Source organism: Elaeis guineensis, chromosome 1 (genome assembly GCF_000442705.2).
Source record: "Elaeis guineensis isolate ETL-2024a chromosome 1, EG11, whole genome shotgun sequence".
NCBI classification, from domain to species: Eukaryota; Viridiplantae; Streptophyta; class Magnoliopsida; order Arecales; family Arecaceae; genus Elaeis; species Elaeis guineensis.
In genome coordinates this window covers 128,721,789-128,742,484 of record NC_025993.2, presented here as the reverse complement: position 1 = coordinate 128,742,484, position 20,696 = coordinate 128,721,789, and the positions used below count along the sequence as shown (strand labels likewise).

General features: G+C 36.7%; 1 protein-coding gene across 2 annotated transcripts; it reads left to right on the top strand.

The window, feature by feature from the left end:
* Positions 1-6,558: 6,558 nt before the first annotated feature.
* On the top strand, positions 6,559-12,381 carry LOC105061301 (cysteine proteinase 1). 2 transcript variants are annotated; one of them, XM_073261896.1, is made up of 4 exons: positions 6,559-7,086; positions 7,173-7,292; positions 11,113-11,359; positions 11,603-11,745. In XM_073261896.1, exons 1-4 carry the CDS (start codon positions 6,610-6,612, stop codon positions 11,635-11,637), a joined length of 879 nt encoding a protein of 292 aa, XP_073117997.1. In that variant the 5' UTR covers positions 6,559-6,609; the 3' UTR covers positions 11,638-11,745. The 2 variants fall into 2 exon arrangements, with proteins under 2 accessions (XP_073117997.1, XP_010943608.1); XM_010945306.4 differs by lacking the exon at positions 11,603-11,745 and adding an exon at positions 11,822-12,381 and having other exon boundaries at positions 6,561-7,086.
* The last annotated feature ends 8,315 nt before the right edge of the window (positions 12,382-20,696 follow it).

The following is a 20,696-nucleotide window of genomic DNA, read 5'->3' as shown; positions in this document are numbered from 1 at the left end:
TGATCTGGACGACCTACTAGATCGGCTATGGCCGATCTATTCTTTCTGCCAATAAATTCGCCCTTCCTCTAAATTGAGAAAGTCCAGATAAAGAAAAATTTTTCCATGATCAAATCTCCCATAAAAGAAAAGTCCTTCTTCGAATCTATCCGTATGACAAATCTGGAAACCCTCAAGACTCTAAGACGAATACGTCTCAAACTCCTCTCCTATAAATTGAAGGCTCCAGGACCCCCAAGGTACGTAATCGACTCTTACTCTCTCCTCTCATCGTTCTTCATCTCCTGACTTGAGTATCGGAGGATCTATACCAGAGTTATCCCTTCGGTTGAACTTATTTTGCAGGTGCTCGGGCGAAGTTCCAGCTGTGGATTCGCATCGGCCACATCCATCTCGATGTACGACCTCAGGCGAGGAGATCGGCAGCAATATTTGGTGCTAGAGAAAGAGCCTCCTCGACTAGTTTTGAAATCCTATTTTAAGGCTAGTCCTGAGGTCCTATTTCAAGAGGAACGGAACGTGTTCTCCACGTCAATCTCCAAAACACGTGATCCTCAGTTATGGCTGAGGAGTGGAACATGTTCTCCACATCAATCTCCAAAATATGTGATCCTCGGCTACGATCGATGAGCGAAACATGTTCTCTATTCAAATCTTTATGCGGTCCACGATCACGATTGAGAACTACTATATATCCCATGTAACTGTGGCCAAGGACCAAGTGATCAGACCCCAACCTTTATCTCACCGAACTATAGTAGCTGCCGCCTAAAAATAATAGCTTCCTACTTCTCGTGATCGAGAAGATGATCTATAACTAGAGTGCATCCTATGATATTTGTTGGACCCCGAATTTAACATTCGATAAGTTGAAGAAAAAAAAGAGTACTTTCATTAAAAGAAAAGTTTTCTTTACAAGACTTTTGTCGGTCCGATACTAAATATCTCGATATATGCTGAGATCACCAAAATGATCTAATCGAACATGAAGCTTGGACATGCCCGAGCTAAGATTAAAAAAAAAAGAGAAAAATATTTAAGCTTCCTCTGGAACATGAAATTCATTAGCCTCAGCACAGTCAAACAAGATGATAACGATCGGAGGTGTAGCTTGGTCCGCCTCCTCAGCCACCCGACCTTCTCATTCCAGGCTGAAGAGATCCTCAACATGCAGGTCTTCATCTCCGCCCTCGCTGATCTCTCCCTCCTCGTCATCTAACTCCAACAGACTGAGGTCAAAATCAAGAGCCACCTTCTTGATCTTTTCTTTGAGGTTGGCGGCCCCCTACATATACGAGGCCACACCATACTCTGCTTTGATGTTGCGGAGTTCGGCTAAGGATTTGAAGGCCTCAATTATAGCGGTCTTGGCGGCCTCCAACTTCTCCTCGAACTTTTTTTTTGGACCAACAGTCGAGCTTCAGATTCAGCCCGAGCTTTGGAAAGCTCAGACTCCAATCTCTTTAATTCCTCCCTCAGCGACCTAGCCTCCTCCTCGACCTTGAGCTTCACTAGTTGGGCGTCATCTATCCTTTTGCTGATCTGACTGGCCTTCTCTTTGGCTTGCTTAGAAATACGCTAAGCTTCATGCATCGTCTCGACAAAGTGGTCCATATGATGGGTGAGCTAAAAAAAAAAGAAAAAAAAAAGAAGGAGAAGAAAAGAAGGGGAAAGAGAAGATCAATAACAAATAATGGAATTGAAAACGACCGAGCAATACAGAGAGGTTACCACTTATCCAAAGTACAAAATTATACGAGTCTTGGACTCGGAAGGCACCACCCTCAACACTGAAAGCCTCGATGTCGGCCGGCAGGAGAATCGACTGAAGAAGAGATCGAGCAACCCGATAATTATTGATGTCTGTTCGGGCATCTGGGATGCCAGCATCCGATGGAACTTCCATCGGAGGGGAAGTCCCAACCTATACGTCGGTCAGACATGATGACATCTTTACAGAAATTCGATATCTACCCAAGCTCCTCTGCAATGAGGATATAGAAGGCTGGGGGGTAGGTTCCCCCAGTGCAACAAATCGTATCGGCACCACTGCCTTTGCAGGAGCTAAAGACTCCCTCTTTGGAGTACTGCTTGTCCTTGAGGAGCCCCCAACAACGGGCTGGGCAAGGATGGCCTTAGTGTGGCTGCATTTGGGAGCTGGGGCCATGCTCACCTTCTTCCTTTTCATGGCCCGACGAAGAGCTTCAACGTCGCGGGCATTCATTTCTACATAGCATACAAGGTTAGTAAAAAATAAAAAAAATGTCAAGCTAAAAAAGATGCATGAAAAGCTACTCACTTTTCGGATCGGATAGACTTAATCCGATCCTGAGTAAAGTATTTTTGATAAGAAATTGAGTTAGTAAAGGGAGAGTCTGACTGAAGATCTACTTCAACACCTCCTTCTCGATGTCAGACAAGATTGGAGCTTCGATCGCTGACCTATGAGGTCTATCCCATGACGTGCTGAAGTCCTAGGATTGCTCGGCCGAGATAAAGAAGAAACACTCCTAGTTATGCACTGAAATAGGAGACCTCGGAAGAAACAACATCTTCATCGAGGAGAGACGTACCACCATCCATTCTCTTTGGAATGCTCCTTTAGTATGAAGGAGGCCCGAAGAAGATGGGAGGTCCCGAGGAGAAGGCAATGAGCAAAGAAATCTATGATCTGGTGCCATGAGTTCGGTGCGATACTACAGAATCTTACCCTATATAACTTAAGAAATTCCACTACAAGATAGTGGAAAGGCAGCCAGACTCCGGCCTTCAGAGCTTCCTCGTACAAACCAACTCGGTCTGGATGAGGAAGAGCTATTTTTTCATCTGGAACGACGACCTCCAGTTTAAACTGGGCTGGTATTTAGTATTTCAGCTTAATAATCTCTAGGTCCTCGAGGGTGAGGATGGAATCTACTCTTTATGGATCGAAGTCTGGGACTTCAGGTCTACCCGAAGAATAAGCAACGTCAGATTCGGGGTCTGCACTCCTAATGTCATTTTCTGAGCCCAATGACTCGAGGCTGCACTCCTGACGTCATACCCTGAGGCCAATGTCTCGGGACCCATACTTCTAAAACTGTCACCTGAGCTCCAGGTGTCGGGGGACAAGCTAGACTCACTCATAGCTAAGGAGAAAAGAACTGGCCTAAGAATGGAGAGGCCGAGCAAATGAAGGATGATGAACAGAGATAGCTCAGTTTTATCCGAGCAAGCATGCAAAATTATCAAGTGCCAGAACTCTCCCCTTCGAACAGTAGAAGCAGTAAAATGGCCCTATTTATATAACCCTAGAGCGGCTTCGATCTACTAACAATTTACCTCCTCCAACTGATGTTTGACAAATGGTGGTCTCTGATTGGTCAAGGCAGGGCTCCCATGGATCCAAGGAATCAATAGCTCGGATATGAAGGCGATTCATTTTAGAGCACCGATCTTCGAATCTATCCATACAACAAATCTAGAAACTGCCATGTCATGCCCCCGACTCTAGATCGCGAGTCCAAGGTCATGATAACAGCCACATACTTATGAAGAACTCTCTCCACAAGCATGCAAGACATCTCATCACGATATCAATGCATCACAGCAGAATAAAATCAAATAATTATTATTCAACTTTAATTCAAATAACTAAATCAACTGTCTTACATCCAATAAAGTTTCACTAAAAATAAAATAATAGATCTAAGTTCGATGAAGTTGACAATGCTAAATCTCGCCTCTAAAAGCTCTGTCCCAACATTATTACCCAAGTTGGTAATTAATTATCTGAATCTGAAAAATAAAAAAAATGTAATGAGCTAGACAGCCCAGTAAATAATAAATATCTCAACTAGATATTTTAGATATTTATATGATATTCAAGAACAAATACTGTGAATAAATATAAAAATATATTTCATGCTAATTCAATGTAAATTTAATTTTTTCAAATATTCACATATAATATAATCATAAATCCGATTCAATTTAAAATACTCGTAACTCAACAGTCTCGACTATGACCAATATTTAACCTCCATTGATGGGATCTACTGAATATCAGTATGCAACCATCACTGACAGGATCCACTAAACACTAGCGCACAACCCCCACTGGCAAGGTCCACTAAATACCAGCGCACAATCTGCACTAGTAGGATCCACTGAGTACCAACGTATAATACCCATTGATGGGCCCACTGAAATATAGTTAAGCTGAGAGCATAAATCCGATCTATATTAAAACACTTTTGTATCATAACATATCATTATTTTCACTGAATATATGCATAATCGATAAATCATAGTATTTCAGAATCACTTTTCGTTCAAAATATAATTTCATAAATCATGCATAATTTAAAGAATAATTATTTAACTTCAGAATAAATATAAAATATCTCGAGAGGATGATTCATTATTTACCTTCACAGACCATCGAGCGAACCGATCGACTAAATTCTAAGAGATTCTTCAGTGCCTATTATCCAAAATTATATTCTTGCATCAATTTTAATTCAAAATTAAATCTAAACAAATTCTAAATCAAAATTTTACTTAAGATCAGATCCTTCACTAAGCTCGATCAAAATCAAAAGAAAGTCTTTCACTATGCTAATTTTAGAAAGATGACTTTGAGAAAGAAAAATCCATCAAGAGAGAGAAATAGTCTAGAGAGAGAATTAGTCTAGAGAGAGAAAGTATAGCCTTCATTCTACTACGCTACGCAAAGTCACTTAGCTTGACGTTAAGAGAGTAAATAATGGTTCAGGCTGAAGGGAGAGAGAAGAAAGAGAAACTTTCTCTCATATTTTTTTTTTTCTTTTTTTTTTCTTTTTCTTTTCTTCCTTCTTCCGTGGCTCTCTTTTGGGCGAAACAGGGGACCGAATAGTCCTCCCCTTTGACTGACCGATCAGGGCCGCAACCAGCACGGCGGTGGCCGACAGCAGGAGGACAACCCACCCATGGCCCGGAGGGACCAAAGCCGGTGATCGGCGGTGACCACCGGCGCCGAAAAATCAAGAAAAAGAGGGCTGAATAGAGGATATTTCTCCGACAAAATCTTGCGACTTCGATCGCCGACGATCATACACACAGGTACGAGAAGGAAAGGAGAGAAGAAAGGGAGAGAAGTCAGAGCTTACCTCGAGCTCCGATGATGTCTCCGACGAGAAATCAAGATGAGCACGGTGACGGGCTTCTGCGAGCAAATTCTGACGATCCTCGCTGTTTCGCTCTGAGATTCTTTGGTGGGAAAAATGGAGAAGGGTCTCCCCCTTAAATAGAGTCGGAGAAGAGGAGTTTGACTCCTCCCCGATGAGGTTTCCGACTTCGATTAGGAGCTGGTCAGAAGAAGAAGACTCCCTACGGGAGTTTTCTTCATTTTTTTTTTGTTGGGCTTTGTGGGCTGGGTTTAAGGCCCAAGTGGGCCGGATATTACATGCCAGGACTCCGAGACGGATATGTCTGAAACTCCTCTCCTATAAATTAAAAGCTTCAGGACCCTCAAGGTACGCAATCGACTCCTTTCATCATTCTCCATCTTCTGATTTGAGTGTCGGAAAGTCTACACCAGAATTATGCCCTCGTATGGACTTGTTTTGCAAGTGTTCGGACAAAGTTTCAGCTGTAGATTCGCATCGACTACATCCATCTCGATGCACGATCTCAGATGAAGAGATCGATAATAACAATAAAATTTTTTATAATTTTATAATAATATTATTGTACATACTAAATATTATAATATAAAATTTTATATAATTTTATCAAATAATTATATTTTTTTTATAATTATATTATTATAATAATATTATTTTTGTAATGCACCAAACGCCTCCCGTCTCCGCTACAATTTTCAACATTACTCTCTTTTCTGTTTTTTCACGTAATTTTCAACCCCACGATGGCAGAGGACTGCCAGTGTTCACGCCTTCCCGGGAGACTGGGAGAGCGACAGGTTTGTATGTTGATACTAACCATGTTTACCAATAAAATATAATATACAGGCTAACCATCGTTGCACGGAACCTTTCCCAATCGTAGGATCGAAAGAAAAACCACCGAAGAGCTTCCTCAGTCGTGCACCCTTCACCTGCAACTCTGGTCCTCCGCACGAAAGAAAACTGTAGCGCAGATGTTGATCTCTTCAAAATCTTTTTGACCGTCGGATCTCTACACCGTCGGCCCGGGCACAGGAATTTAAAAGAGACAAATACTATAAGATCATGTACCAAAGAGAGGCTGTCACGTTCACGTGGGCCTCATCGACGTGCTCAGGTCGGACACCATCGTCTGTTTACTCTTGTTGTTTGCTGCTCGGATCCCAGCAATCATAGCGTTCTGGCGGCCCCACCGTGTATTCCAACAGCTGAAGTAGCATATTTGTACGACGGATGGGCCACGTTTGGCTCTCGCGTACAAGTTGCACGAAGGAAAACCTTAAGCAACAACGCAGGCAATCCATAGATATCTCGTAAGAGATGACGGGACGCGTGGCAATTATCCCCTGGTCCAGACGCCACCAACCAAAGCACGGTGTTGGAGATATAATGGTGATGGGGGAGGAGGACCGGTCGGCTCCACAGAGAGCGAAAGAGCGAGCGGGAGAGAGGTCGACCGCAAATGGAACGCCGATTCCTCTCCCCGCTCCTCCTCGTCCTTGTAGCGCTCTCTACCTCCGTGGTGTCCTCGTCGTCGTCCGATGCCGACAATGACCCGCTGATCCTCCAGGTGGTCCCGGATGCAGAGGACGACGAGCTGATGCTGAACGCGGAGGCCCACTTCTCGAGCTTCCTCCGGCGATTCGGGAAGTCGTATGCGGACGAGAAGGAGCACGCTTACCGGTTCTCGGTGTTTAAGGCGAACCTTTGGCGGGCGCAGCGGCACCAGAGGCTGGACCCCACTGCCGTGCACGGCATCACCAAGTTCTCCGACCTCACCCCTGCCGAGTTCCGGCGGAATTACCTCGGTCTCCACGGCTGGCGGCGCCTCCGCCGGGCGCTGGCGGCGTCCCACGAGGCGCCCATCCTCCCCACCAACGACCTCCCCACTGACATCGACTGGAGGGACAGCGGCGCCGTCACCGCCGTCAAGGATCAGGTTCGGCTCTTGCGCTTCGCCTGGGCCCTCAATTCTTCTCTTTTTCTGATTTAATTATTTTTTCTTGGTGATCTTGGGTGTTTTAGGGTTCTTGTGGATCGTGCTGGTCTTTCAGCGCTGCAGGGGCTCTGGAAGGTGCGAACTTTCTGGCCACCGGAAAGCTGGAAAGCCTCAGCGAGCAGCAGCTCGTCGATTGCGACCATGAGGTTTGACATCTCCTCCCTCCAACCCCCTCTCGCGCTCCTTTTCTTTTTTTTTTGTTCTTCTTTTTGATTCTCTTAGTTAGGCCTAATCTGGAGGTATTTTTTGTATTGATTTTATTTTGATGTTCGGTTAGATTGCGTTGATTCCTTGTTTCTTTTTTCAATGTCCTTCTTGACAAACGGTTTCGATTTATTCTTTCACTCTGGTATTAATATTTGTAAAAATTTGTATAAATAATTGTCTAGTGGGCAGATTTTGAAATATTATCTTGCGATGGAGAAAGGGTTTTGTTTTTTTAAAAATCAACATTAATAAAAGGAGTTGGCAGTTTCGGTTTTGAAGCTAGGGTTTCTTTTTGTAGGCCGGAAGGTGCAAGGACGTAAGAGGAAAAGTGCGTATTATTGTGAGGTAGGGTAATGTTAGAACGAACAAATGAGGGTCGGGAAATATCAGGCTTGTTGTTATCCAAATAACTTGCCATGGAGATTGGCTCGCCAGTAATAGCAGTTTGGTGAATTAGTTTACAAATGGTCTGCAATATCAGAAAAACTATTATTTAAGCTAGACTTGCCGTTTCTTTTAATTCAGCTTCTTCATTAAGAAAAGGCAGAAATAAATGCTGTTTAGATGGGCAATCATTTTTGTTGGGCTGATATTGGCCTTGCTTGTTGGTTACTCAAGTTCACATAGCTAGACCTTAAACAGATCCAGGTCAGGTCCTGTATCATGATTTCAAACGACTTTGTGTGAAGAAAAGAAAGCTTAAATAGTGATATTTGATGCCCACTTATCCAATCACAAAGTAATTAATTGCTTCTAGTTTGCAAATCCTTGTTCTTTGAGTCAAGCACCCATTTCAGTTTAATTCGTTAGTTTTAGTTCTTGATGCAGATCTTTTTGACATCATGTAGCCATTACCAACATCTATTCTTCTAAATGCTAGATTCAGAAGTCAGTCTTACTATGATGCTAGTTTCAGATCCACGAGTATGTGTTGATATAAAAACAGATACTTCTCAGATTCTTTATTTGCATATTCTAAAGGATGCTGAATGATTGGACTCTTTCAGCAATTATTCCCACATTGTTCTCAGGAATTTTCTACCATAATGGCATTAGAATGAGGAGCTTGATTGGGGATGGATGTTTCTAAAATTCTTTGAGTAACGCCATATATGTTGTATACTTTAGTTAAGTTTGTAATTTGGGTGACAAACATATGTTTTGATAATAATACCATTGGTAAGCTGCATGGTGCTAAGCTTTTATCCTTTTGAATAATCTTGGAAAGTAACATACTGCTTATCATGCTTGTATTTTTCTCCTTATCATTCTTGATGCTGTTATGTTATTATTATTAAATATAGCAAATAAGTAATCTTCATGATTTGTACTTTCGGCTGCTTGCTAACACTATTGGAAGCATCATCAATTGGGAGTGATATGGCAGCCAGTTGAACATTTGAAATCTAGAGTGGTGCTGTAAATAGATCAATCGCTTCTATCATGAACAAAGTGTATAACACAATGAGGTGAATGTCAGGGCAGCCAGTTGAACATTTGAAATCAAGAGTGGTGCTGTAGATAGATCAATCGCTTGTATCATGAAAAAAGTGTATAATGCAGTAAAGTAGTTTGTCAATTTTATATGGTAGATGATGCTTACTTTCTGTTGTTGCTATCGTTGCTAAAAAGTTAATAAAATTGGCATCAGAAATTGGGTGTGATCATATAAGAATTAAATGTGGCAGTGGGTATCGGAATCTTGATTCAATGTGGGTATAGGTATGAGACCATAGAAATCAGATTATTATTGCTCAGAAAGGGCTATGTAGATGACAGAGTTCGTTTACAGCTGTAGTTAGATGCTGTTACCCCCTTGTGGAAAAGGTTAAGCAATATTTACATGTCTTGTGCTTCTGAAAATGTTGGTGGAAAATGGTAGACATTCCTTTTATGCAATTAACAAACAGGTGCACTTCTAAAGGAAATTTTTAATACAGAATTTATTTTTGTGCTCTTAACTCATCAAAAAGCAGCAAATTTGCTTTAGTTTTATCCAATGGTAACAATAATTAATGGGTATCTGCAAATAAACTTAGGATGAGTGAACATGATTTTTCTTTTCATTTGCTCATACCAATAAATTTACATTAGAAAACTTGTCATCATTGGATTATGCAGTGATGCTTATTCAAATTCAAATACATCTTCAGTCTAATCATTTGTTTGCCCTTCTAAAGGTCTTTTCAAATATCCAGATGGGTAAACCTATATTTTCTTCATATGATAGGTGGTTTGAGAATTTCATCATTCTTTTAGTTTATGCTTTATTTTTTCCTTTGTATATTCTCTTCAACCATTATCCTTGTATGGGTCCTTCTTGTAGGTTTGGCATCTCAACTTTTAGTTCATGACTAAAAGATCCTTGAATTAAACCATTTTAGAGTGAATAAACTCTTTCTTTTTAGTGTGAGAAGTGTTTGTAAGTTTCATGCATATGATTGCAATTTGCATAATAGAGACAAGCTGCGCTGGCACCTCTTTTTATTGGTATGTTGACTTGAATATATGATGCCTTAGATTTTCATCCCATTTCATCAACTCAGCTTTTATGATGTCTTAGGCATTGTTTTTCCACCTATTTTCAGTGAGTCATCAAACTGCGACACTGCAAATGACAGCATGGTTTGTCTGGTACTGCAGGTTGTTTTGGCAAAATATGAAAACTGAGTTGGGTGTATTGTTAACCCATATAATTATTCAGGTTCCTTTCCTAATGGACTTCCTATTTAGCAGCTAAAGCATAGTGATTGGGACATGTGCAACATCAAGCTTTTTCTTCTTCTCTAATCAAGTTAAAGTCAAATTTAGACTTCATTTTTCCTTTACCGTTCTATTCATTCAAAGGTAGCATGTGAAATGATTATATAAAAAGATATAAACTTCATTCTGATCTTTCAAATTTTCAAAATAAACCATGTTTGAAAGTGAAATTGATGTTGCTATAAATCGGTTTGTCAGATGTGTACTATAATTTGCCAAAAAAAAGAAAAAAATATATATATCTAGTTTGCTAAAAATGTTGTGAGAAAACTTTAATGATTTTTAAAGATTTAATCTTCAACAGAATTAAAAATATTTTATGTTGATAAGTTATTATTTTCACCGGATTTTCAATTTATCTTCAACAACAATTCTCAAGTTTCTAAGGTACTAGAGCCTACAGGCACTTGCAGCCTCCATCAATGCTAAATAATGTCAATCTGCTAAGTCAATTTACTAGATTAGTTTGTTACTTGCAGAAAGATGAAACATATATAGAAATCTAGACTAGAATTATTGTGAAGAAGATAAATATTTAATGACTTCCATTAGATTTATTTTTCCAGAGAATTAATTGACACTTCCATAAATTATTCTAGCAGTTTCAGCAAAGTTTATTTTGATAATGTTTAATAATTTATCTCCAATGAAGGTTTCTCAAGTTTCTAAGATGTGAGAGCCTATGGTCACTTCCAGCTTCGATCAAAATCTGCTGGCTTAAGAATATACTTTGGATAATTTTACATTTTTCTGATCATTTTTCTTTGTTTGTTTGTTGTATTTCATGTAATTTGACCGACAAAAAAGACTAAAAAGAGCTAAATGAATTTGCTGATAACATTTTGGATAAGACACCTGCTTGACAAATGTACTTTGGCTCAGCTGGAGGCCTGTTTTGAGAGCATCTTTTAACACATAGCAGTTCCATAAATGAAATATGTGACCAAGTTCTATGATGAATTCCGCTCTCATACATGACATTGCTAATTGTTTTAGTGTGATTCGTCTGAACCTGATGCATGTGACTCGGGATGCAATGGTGGGTTGATGACAACTGCCTTTGAGTATTTACTAAAATCTGGTGGGCTTGAGCGTGAGGAAGATTATCCTTATACTGGGACAGACCGTGGTGGCTGCAAATTTGACAAGTCCAAGATTGCTGCTTCAGTTAAAAACTTCAGTGTTGTCTCCATGGATGATGATCAAATTGCTGCTAATCTTGTGAAACATGGCCCTCTTGCAGGTAGGTGATAGTTTCTCAAAGTCTCTTCTTAAAGCTGCGTTCACTAGAAAGCATCTTTATGTTATTTTTTATTTCACTACTAGGAAAGATAAAAGATTAATTTGCATGCAAACCAAATAGAGAGAGAGAGAGAGAGAGAGAGAGAGAGAGAGGCTGCCTTCTGTTTATGCTTGCTTTTTTGAATTTTATGACTTTACTTTCTATCAAAGGCATAGGCATTCTAAATAGATAAATTAAATTCAGGCAGTCGAATTCATACTGGGCAGTGTGATACATAGAGAAAGCTAAAAAAATGATCAGTGGCATAAATTTGGTGGGTTAATGTTGGCTATGTGATATATCTGAAGGATGGCACATGCGATGTGAGCTGCTCTGAATGTGCTAGGCTGTAGAAAATATCATCCTCTGTTGTTTCATCTGGTAACAGAATGGCTCCTGATCTCATAATCATTTTGTCTGCAGTGGGTATAAATGCGATCTTTATGCAGACGTATATTGGTGGTGTCTCATGCCCTTACATATGTGGAAGGCATTTGGATCATGGGGTGCTGTTGGTGGGTTATGGCTCTGCTGGTTATGCTCCTATTCGTTTTAAGGATAAGCCATACTGGATCATAAAGAACTCTTGGGGTGGAAATTGGGGAGAGGATGGATACTATAAGATCTGCAGGGGTCAGAACATTTGTGGGGTTGAGTCCATGGTCTCTACTGTTACTGCTGTTCGCACCTGGTAACAGGCTCTTCTGTAACATTCCTTAGCCCCTGTGCATAGTGTGATGCTCGTATTGCTTGCCCAGCAGCAGAGCCATGTATTCTGTTCTGTTGTGAGATTTAAAATTCTCGCTAGTCATATGATATCTGGGGACTGCATATCGTCGTTGTAAGCTATCTGACTTTGCCTAGGTTTATAAGCTGATAACCGTGTACCGCATATGGTTATTGGTGGTTCTTATCTGCCATTGACATGTACAGTGCCTGTAAGCTACTCGTACAAGTGATAATTTAATTTTTATAGCTTTCCATTTGCTTGGCTTGCCTCTATAATACTTTGGATTTAGGAAGAAACTTCATGATTTTAAACCGCATGTCAGGGTCATCATCCTTTGCATGGAAATTGCAAATGATCATTTGCTTGTGCCCTTTTGGTCAATCCTACAGTCACATTATATCACTAGATGAAGCAAAGTTGGTAAATTATTCTTAGGTAAAATTCTATATTTGCAAAGAAAAATTCCATACATGCTTTATGAATCATGGCCGCTCGGGCTTGTACTCTCGTGGGAGATGGGAGGCCCGTGCCATAATTGGTTTTCAAATGGCTCATAGTATCTGGAGGAGACGTTTGCGGACATCCATCTGCTCTCTAGTGTTGTTATGTTTTTTGTCTTTCTGATTCCTTGTGTTCTTGTTGTTGCCCATTACTCTGCTACTGTATCAGTTCTCTTTCTCTGAAAAAAAAGCTTGGCCTGCTGTATTGCTATTAAAGTGGATGGTGATCTGCCCATTTTACACTTAGCTGATCATAATTAATATTAAAAATTTCATCTAAATTATCATCGAGTTGGTCATGATGTTCAAATGAGGCTTAAGGTGGGTTGTATTTCTACTGAAGTTGGCATGCGGTAGACTGCTGCAGCACGCAATGGTAAGGAGAATATTTGAAGGATGCCCATTTGGTTTTCCATGACCGTCAAATGGGCGAGGGAAAAAACAATGAATTATCATTCAAGGAAAAAGGGATCTAACTTAAGCCGCTGTCAAACAGGTTAAGTTCCCCGTTGAAATTTGTGTGGTCTTGGTGCCTGATTATTGCCTAATTGTGGGTGGATAAGAGATGAATGAAAAATAAATGGAAGAAAATAATATGGAAAACAAGACTAGGTCAGGAGAGTCAATAAAGTTAAACACAGTTTGAAAAAATAGTTTCTCTATTAGGTGTAAATAGATTGAAATTCAATCTCTAGGTTTTGGATGTTTACGTGTTCAGGACCTCTTAATGATTTCGCTCACTATTAACAATGGGCGATGAAATCTCCCAATCTGAAATGGAAGATGGAAGAAAATAACTAAAAACTATGTAGATGGCATGGTAGTTCGATTGATTGATTTTGAAAGGCAGGTGAGGAGAAAGACGAAGATATGTTATGACTTGGTCTTGACCACCCATTTTTTTTTTATAGATGATTGGTCTTTTAGAGATCTGCAGGAAAGAAGAGTAGAATCTCTTTATTCTGGGTCTTTGCTAATATGGCTTAGAATCATTGTTTGCCTGTTACCGGCCGGGCCGGCTGACTGATAATGGGATTTGATATGTCCCTGAGTCAAAATGAGAAATTCTTTGTGCCCCCGTGGTTTATTTGGACTATATAGCCATCACTTTTCAATACGCATTTAATATTTATAATTTTATTTTTAGTTAAAATTTTAAATGACTAAAATATTTTTTTTATGAAAAAATTATGATATTCTATGCTTATATTGTAACATTCTACGTTGAAATTATAACTTTCTGCACGGATGTCATAATTTTTTCACAAGATTCATAAAGAGAGAAGAATATTTTCATCATTGAGAAATTTTCATAATTTTTTTAATGACAAAAATACTCTTCCCTGTTTATGACATCTTGTGAAAAAATTATAACATCATGTGTAGAAAATATAATTTCAATGCAGGATAACATAATATCGGCACACGATATCATAATTTTTCAAAAGAAGTATTTTCATCATTCAAAATTTCAAATGAAAAAATAGAACTGTGGGTATTAAATAGATATTAAATGCATATTGAAAAATAATGGTTACGTGGCTCAACCGGATGAGACGGTGCATTTCACATTGGATTTTCTACATTGCGGGTGGTGTACAAAGAATTTCTCGAGTCAAAACATATCAAAGGTAATTAAAGCCTGTTTAGGAGGGCGTTTATGGCTCCACTTGCCTATGGAGTATGTTATGGAATAGTTATAGCTCATTTTGTACATTTGGACAGTTATAACGTGTCCATCCATTTCAACTCCACTCTTTTTGTGTGATAACTCTATTATGGATGGAAAATATCTTTCAGCTTGAACTGAAGATACTGACGCTTCTCATATCTAATCGATGACTCATGCACAAGTTTTTGACTTTATTGTCAGAATTTTCATGTATCAGCCACCAGTCTGCACTTAGGCCACCGACCCCCACATTGGTAGCCAATCCCATCTCTGCACATATCAATTGCTGATCTACACATCGATCTTTGACTCTTATTATCACATCCCCGATCTGAGATCACGAGTCAAGGATTGCGATAAGCACTATAGACTCATAAAAAATCTTCCCACAAGTATGCAAGGCATCTCATCATGATATCACTAGATAATAGCAGAACAAAATTCAAATAATTAATGTTTAACTTCAATTCAAATAACTAAATCAAATATCTTACAAAATAATATTTCATAATTTTTCATCAACTTTAATAAATTTTAATTTAAAATAAAAATATCAAAGTATGTTTCTAATTTGCTCTCCCATGTCGAAATTCTAAGTCAAGTTAGTCCTTGAATCTGTGAAATAGTAAAATATAGAATAATGAGCTAAATAATTTAATAAATAATGTACACTATAGTTAGATCAATTCAGCAACAATAATATATCAAAAAATAAACATATAAGATACATCAATTTAAAATATACAATATTAATCAAATAAAATCCATGCAAATTCAGTCTTTCCAAAACTACCTCATAAAATTATTTTTGTTCATAAATTGGTTAATTTTTCAAAACATCATGTTCATCTCGACACCCATGAATTAAATCAGAGTATTAACACATAAACCCTACTAGTAGGTTATCAAGTATCAGCATTTAATTGTACCACTTGTAGGGTATCAAAATACCAACATACAACTCCGACTAGTAGGGTATCGAGTACTAGTATTTAATCATTCCACTAATAGGATATCAAAGTACCAGCATTTAATTGTCCTACTGATGGAATATCAAAGTATCAATATTTAACCCTTATTCACAGGGTTCAATACATAGTCAGACTGCGAGTCAAAATTCATTGCAAATCAATAATTTTTTCTCAAAAATATATTTCATATTCTAATTCACAAAGTTCATAAACTATGCAATACTGAAATCAATCGAAAGATTCATATGAAATTGAATATGTCCAATCATAAATCATTTAACATTTCAGAAAAGAAGATATTTGGTAATTCAAAATACCATATATCAGATTCATAAATTATATATATTTCAATATAAAAAATATTTAATAATTTATCGATAAATCTAAAAAAATGAAGTATTATTTATCTCACACGTATTTTAATAAATTTATATTATTCTATATTTTTTTTTTAAATCTTAAATTCATAGATCAGATTGCAGTATCTACTATTAGACACCTTCTCGAGATGACTATATATTTATACAAAATTTAGTCCAATAATCAAAAAAGATATGAAGAATCAAGGAAGATATGATGAATGGTAGTCACATCCCATTTTTCAAATTGTTCTAGTCATGATACTTTTATTTGATCATGATTAAACTAGGTTATTCGAAGTCTCTCTATCGGATCAACTTGGTCTAAAAAATATAAGGCTCAGACCCTTCACTAATTTCATAAATCAAGTAAAGAAAGAATATCAGAAAAAGAAAAAATAACAATGTAAAACACAACTGATTAGACAACACTGTCCGACATCCTGATCGATCTGATCAAGATGAATTAATTAAATCATGAATAAACTATGTATATATGGTCCAACAAATATCATGGATAATCAAATTTGGAAGAACTTAATCTGGTCAAGGTGGGTGCTGGCATACTATCCAACGATCAACGATCAAGATACTTTACTAAGCTCAATCAAAATCATTAAAGAAAAGTCCTTCACTAGACTAATCTTTAAAAAAAAATATCATAGAGAGAGAATAATTTTAGAGAGAGAAAATCTATAGATAGAGAAAGTAGAACTTTTTAGAGAGAGAAGGTGGAAGCACGTGTAGAGAGAGAAGGGAGAGAGGGAAGAGAGATACTCTTTCTCTTCTTTTTTCTTCTCTTTTCTTTTTTTCTTTTCTTTTTTTCTTCCTTTTTTTCTCTTTTTTTTTCTTCCTTTTTTTCTCTTCTTTCTTCCCGTGGGTTCTTTGACAAAACAAGGGACCTTTGGGTCTCTATTTGTTCTCCAGATCACCATGATCAACACGACTATGGCCGGTGGCAGCTGAGGCGCTGTAGCATAGCTTAGAGAATCCAAATTGACAGACAGTGGTGATCACCGGCATCAGAAAACCAAAAAAAAAGAAAGGCAGAACGAAGGGGGAAAATAGGAGATTTTCTTTTGGCAATTTCTCAATGACATCGACGGTGGCCGATGTTGTCTACTACTATGGAAAGAAAGAGAAAAAAGAGGAGAAGGAACACTGAGGCTTACCTTGGGCTCTGGTTGGTTTTCCAACCTGATTTTCAGCAAGCATGATGAAAGGCTTCCATGAAAAATTTTCATTGATCCTCTTTGATTTGGGTCTCCATTTGATGGAAAAAAGAGAAGACCTCTTCCCTTTAAATAGGGCCAAAGGGGAGGAGTTTTAACTCCTCTTCGGTGGTGGATTCTAGCTCCGTTAAGGAGTCATTTGGGAGAAAAAGACTCCCAATGGGAGTCTTCTCTCAAATTTTTTTCTTTTTTTTTGCCACGTTAAGATTCATGCAATGTTGATAGTTGGATATTACATTCTTTCCTCCTAAAAAAAAATCGCTTAAGTTCTCAAAATTGTAAGATTACTTCTTCCTCAAGTCATAGTCATCTTTTAATTTCAAAATCGAATCTTTCATCATGAAATCTTTCAAATCAAATTATTGTTCTGATCAATTTAAAAATAATTCAGACTACTGTGCTTCTACTGTACACTCTGATTAAAATCCATTAATACACGTGTTAAATCTAAGTTTCTAAGTTATCATTCTCAATACGCATCAAGCACATCTATCTAAATTAATCTTTAAATCAATTGACATATTTAAACCATCATATAAATTTACTATAATTCAATGTAAATCAAATCTTAATTCTCTTATCAATTCATGTAGATAAATTTTAAATCAAAATACTATAAGTAAAATCAATAAGAAAATCTTTTGAAGCTCCACTAAGTTACAACTTAAATCAAAATATATAAATAAAACTGGCTCAATCATCTCTTAAAATTTTTTTCCTCGAGATTTTTGACATCTATCAAAATCTTTTCATAACAATCATGCAAGCCTCTCAAAATAAAATTTCCATGCAATACTAGATTTTGTCAAGGACCTAAATAACAAAGGCAGATGAACTTCAAATCAATTCATAAACAAAAAATTTTAAATTATAATTTCACATATATCCCAAAATCTCGAATTGATAATAAATAAGATCCTTTATCATGATCCAAAGATAACAATCAAGGATTTCATTAATAACTTCAATCATAATGGCAAAAAATCTCTCAATCAACTTAGATACATAATTTTGAATTGAAATTTTATATATATACCATATAGTCTTCAATATATATATATATATATATATAAGATCTATCATTTGAATCAAAAAATGGTAGTTAAGGATTTCACCAAATTGTATATTCTACAATCTTATAATTAAGTTTTTCAATAAGAAATAGACTTCCTTGCAATGTCCCCAACTATATTTATGTTTCTACAAGCTTTATACATGATCCACAAATTGCCTATCATATATCAAATCCTATGAATTATAATTCCTAAGTGATCCTTTCATTCATAATCACAACGGTTTAGTCAAAAATCATGAAGAAACTTATACAGCAATTATCATAGATCTATATCCCGATGTCTCTGGTGTCTCTGATGTCTCCAGTGTCTATCCATCTACACTCATCCTATGTCCAATTTTATGTGTCATAACTTATCTAATATAGCTCTGATACTATATTAATTGTCACACATTCGATTCGAGTTCGCGAGCTGGGAGTTACAACAATCGTTGCAAGTTTAGCCCTTCCAACGGGTAAAACCCATTCTCCAGCCACTTCCAAGCCTATTAAAGACTAGAGAATCATTTAAAAGTAAGAGAAGAAGATTGGAAAGAAAGATATATCACTTATTGAAGTGTTTATTGAATATCCTTGAAAAAAAAAATAAAGAGATTGTTGCAAAAATATTTCAGTGAGCTTTCAAAAGTAGTCCATTCCATCATCAGCTACATCTTTGAAGCATCAAAGAAGAGAAATTTAAGCTTCAAAAGAGCCATCTTTCAGCATCCTTGCCGAGCTGAAAGAGTTTTTCTTTTATCTTTCTCTTTATACTAAAAATTCTTATCTTTTGTATTTTAAATTTTTTTATAAGTATTTTTTGAGTGACAGAAATTTAAGTTAGCCCTGTCCAAGCCTGAAATTAAATATTGTAAGATTTTGGTTGGAAGCTCAGAAAATCATTTAGGTTGACTATGAATCCAGAAAATAATTGGGATAAGATTTTGATTGGCGAGCCCAAAAAATTAATTATATTTGATTATGAGCTCGAGTAAAATAATTGCATTAAAATCAAAGTGATTTTAGTAGAATTCTCAAAGAAAACTTGAAGAGTGAACATAGATGTGAGGTTACATTGAAAAAAAAAAGATTGTTTATGAAAAAAAAAAGATAAGAAAAATAGATCATTGCTCAACAGTTTAGATCATATAGTGATGAATTTCATGGCCTATTATTCACTGCAAATCATCTATGGTCCTATAACTTAATGCACTTGGAGGAGTTTAACAAGTCAGGTGGACTTTTTTGAGTTTGAAGCCTCAAGGAAGACCTCGCCATAATGACCCAGTCAAACTCACAAAATATTACCTAGTGTAACGATGCTTCAACCAACTGCTAAAGAACCTGTCTGCTGAAGAGATTCTTCTATGTGTTATTTTAGCTCTTCTAGCTCTTGAATCTCCATAATTTATTTCTTCCACTCAAATCATCCCTACCACTCAAATCATCCTCCAACGACATTCATTCTTGAAGTCAGAAATCCAAAATTATCCTCAGACAGTAATCTTAGATTGAAATTTCAAGACAAAAATATCCCTTATCCTAACAAAAAATTAATATATCAATATACCGTTAAAATATTATATATTATATTTATGATATTTTTTATCTTATAATATATTATTAATTATATTATTGTCATATTATAATTCAATGATAATTTTAAATCGGAGTAAAAATATCTTGTTGTATTTTATTTTTATATAATAAAAATATTTAATATATTACTTCTATTTGCTTATTTTTTTAATTAAAATAAATATTTGTATTAATAAATAATATATTATAAGTATAAATAAAAAAATTAATTTTATAATAATAATTAATATATTTTTATAGGATTAGTAATTTATAGGATTAATAATTAAACTTTCATAGAATCTATAATTATTAATATATTAATAAATATATTAATATTTTATTTATAATATATTATATATAATTAATAAATATATATTTTTTTATAAAATATATTACAGATAGTTTTGACATTATATAATCAATGATCTTAGATTTCTATTGAATACTAAATGATTGCTCAATGATATCCAAAAATCTTTAATCATTGAACCATTACCTGCCAAATATAATGATCTAAAATCACTAAGAATCATATCAACATAGGATTCAGATCACCAGTGATCTTAAATCATGTGGTAATCCCATTTAGATCATCAAATGCTACCTTAAGCAATTTACTCACAAAGCCGTGATTGAGAAATAATCAGTGTGCTCCGTGTTCTAGCCTCCATTGATGTTTGATGCAGTTCACAGGGCTCTAAAGAGTTCAGGATCAAGGAAGAAAGGTAATCCTAAACCGACCTTTAATCCAAACCAACCAAAGATTTCATAGATGTAACCGATGTGGCATTCAAAGAACGTACAGAAAGAAGAAAAGCTAGAAATTATCCCTCGATTGCTTGATCATCCTCTGGCTCCAAAAGTGTTATGGAACCTTGAAGGGATCAGCGTTACCATCCTGCCATTCTATGGTGCCTTTATCACACGAAAGAACAATTATTAACTATTGCCATCCGCCGCACGCCAGTACCTTTTTTGAAACTTTTCTTCAATTATTCCGCGCCTGCAGATCCAAACACTCTAGAGCTTGAGGTTATGCATCTCCGGACATAAGACCCTTGAATCCATAAAGCTCTAATAGAAGAGCCTATTTAGATGAATGGACTGAAAATCCTATTGGGTTCATAGATTAGCCAATAAAATCATTTAGATGACAGACTTACAGACTAAGCTACACCTATGGTTATAAGGATTAGTTT

Bases quoted from the DNA above. Each gene is read 5' to 3' on its own strand.
- LOC105061301 (XM_010945306.4), top strand. From the start codon at position 6,610: ATGGAACGCCGATTCCTCTCCCCGCTCCTCCTCGTCCTTGTAGCGCTC. The intron at 7,293-11,112 runs GTTTGACATCTC...TAATTGTTTTAG, and splicing joins TCGTCGATTGCGACCATGAG to TGTGATTCGTCTGAACCTGA. The intron at 11,360-11,821 runs GTAGGTGATAGT...TTTTGTCTGCAG, and splicing joins GAAACATGGCCCTCTTGCAG to TGGGTATAAATGCGATCTTT.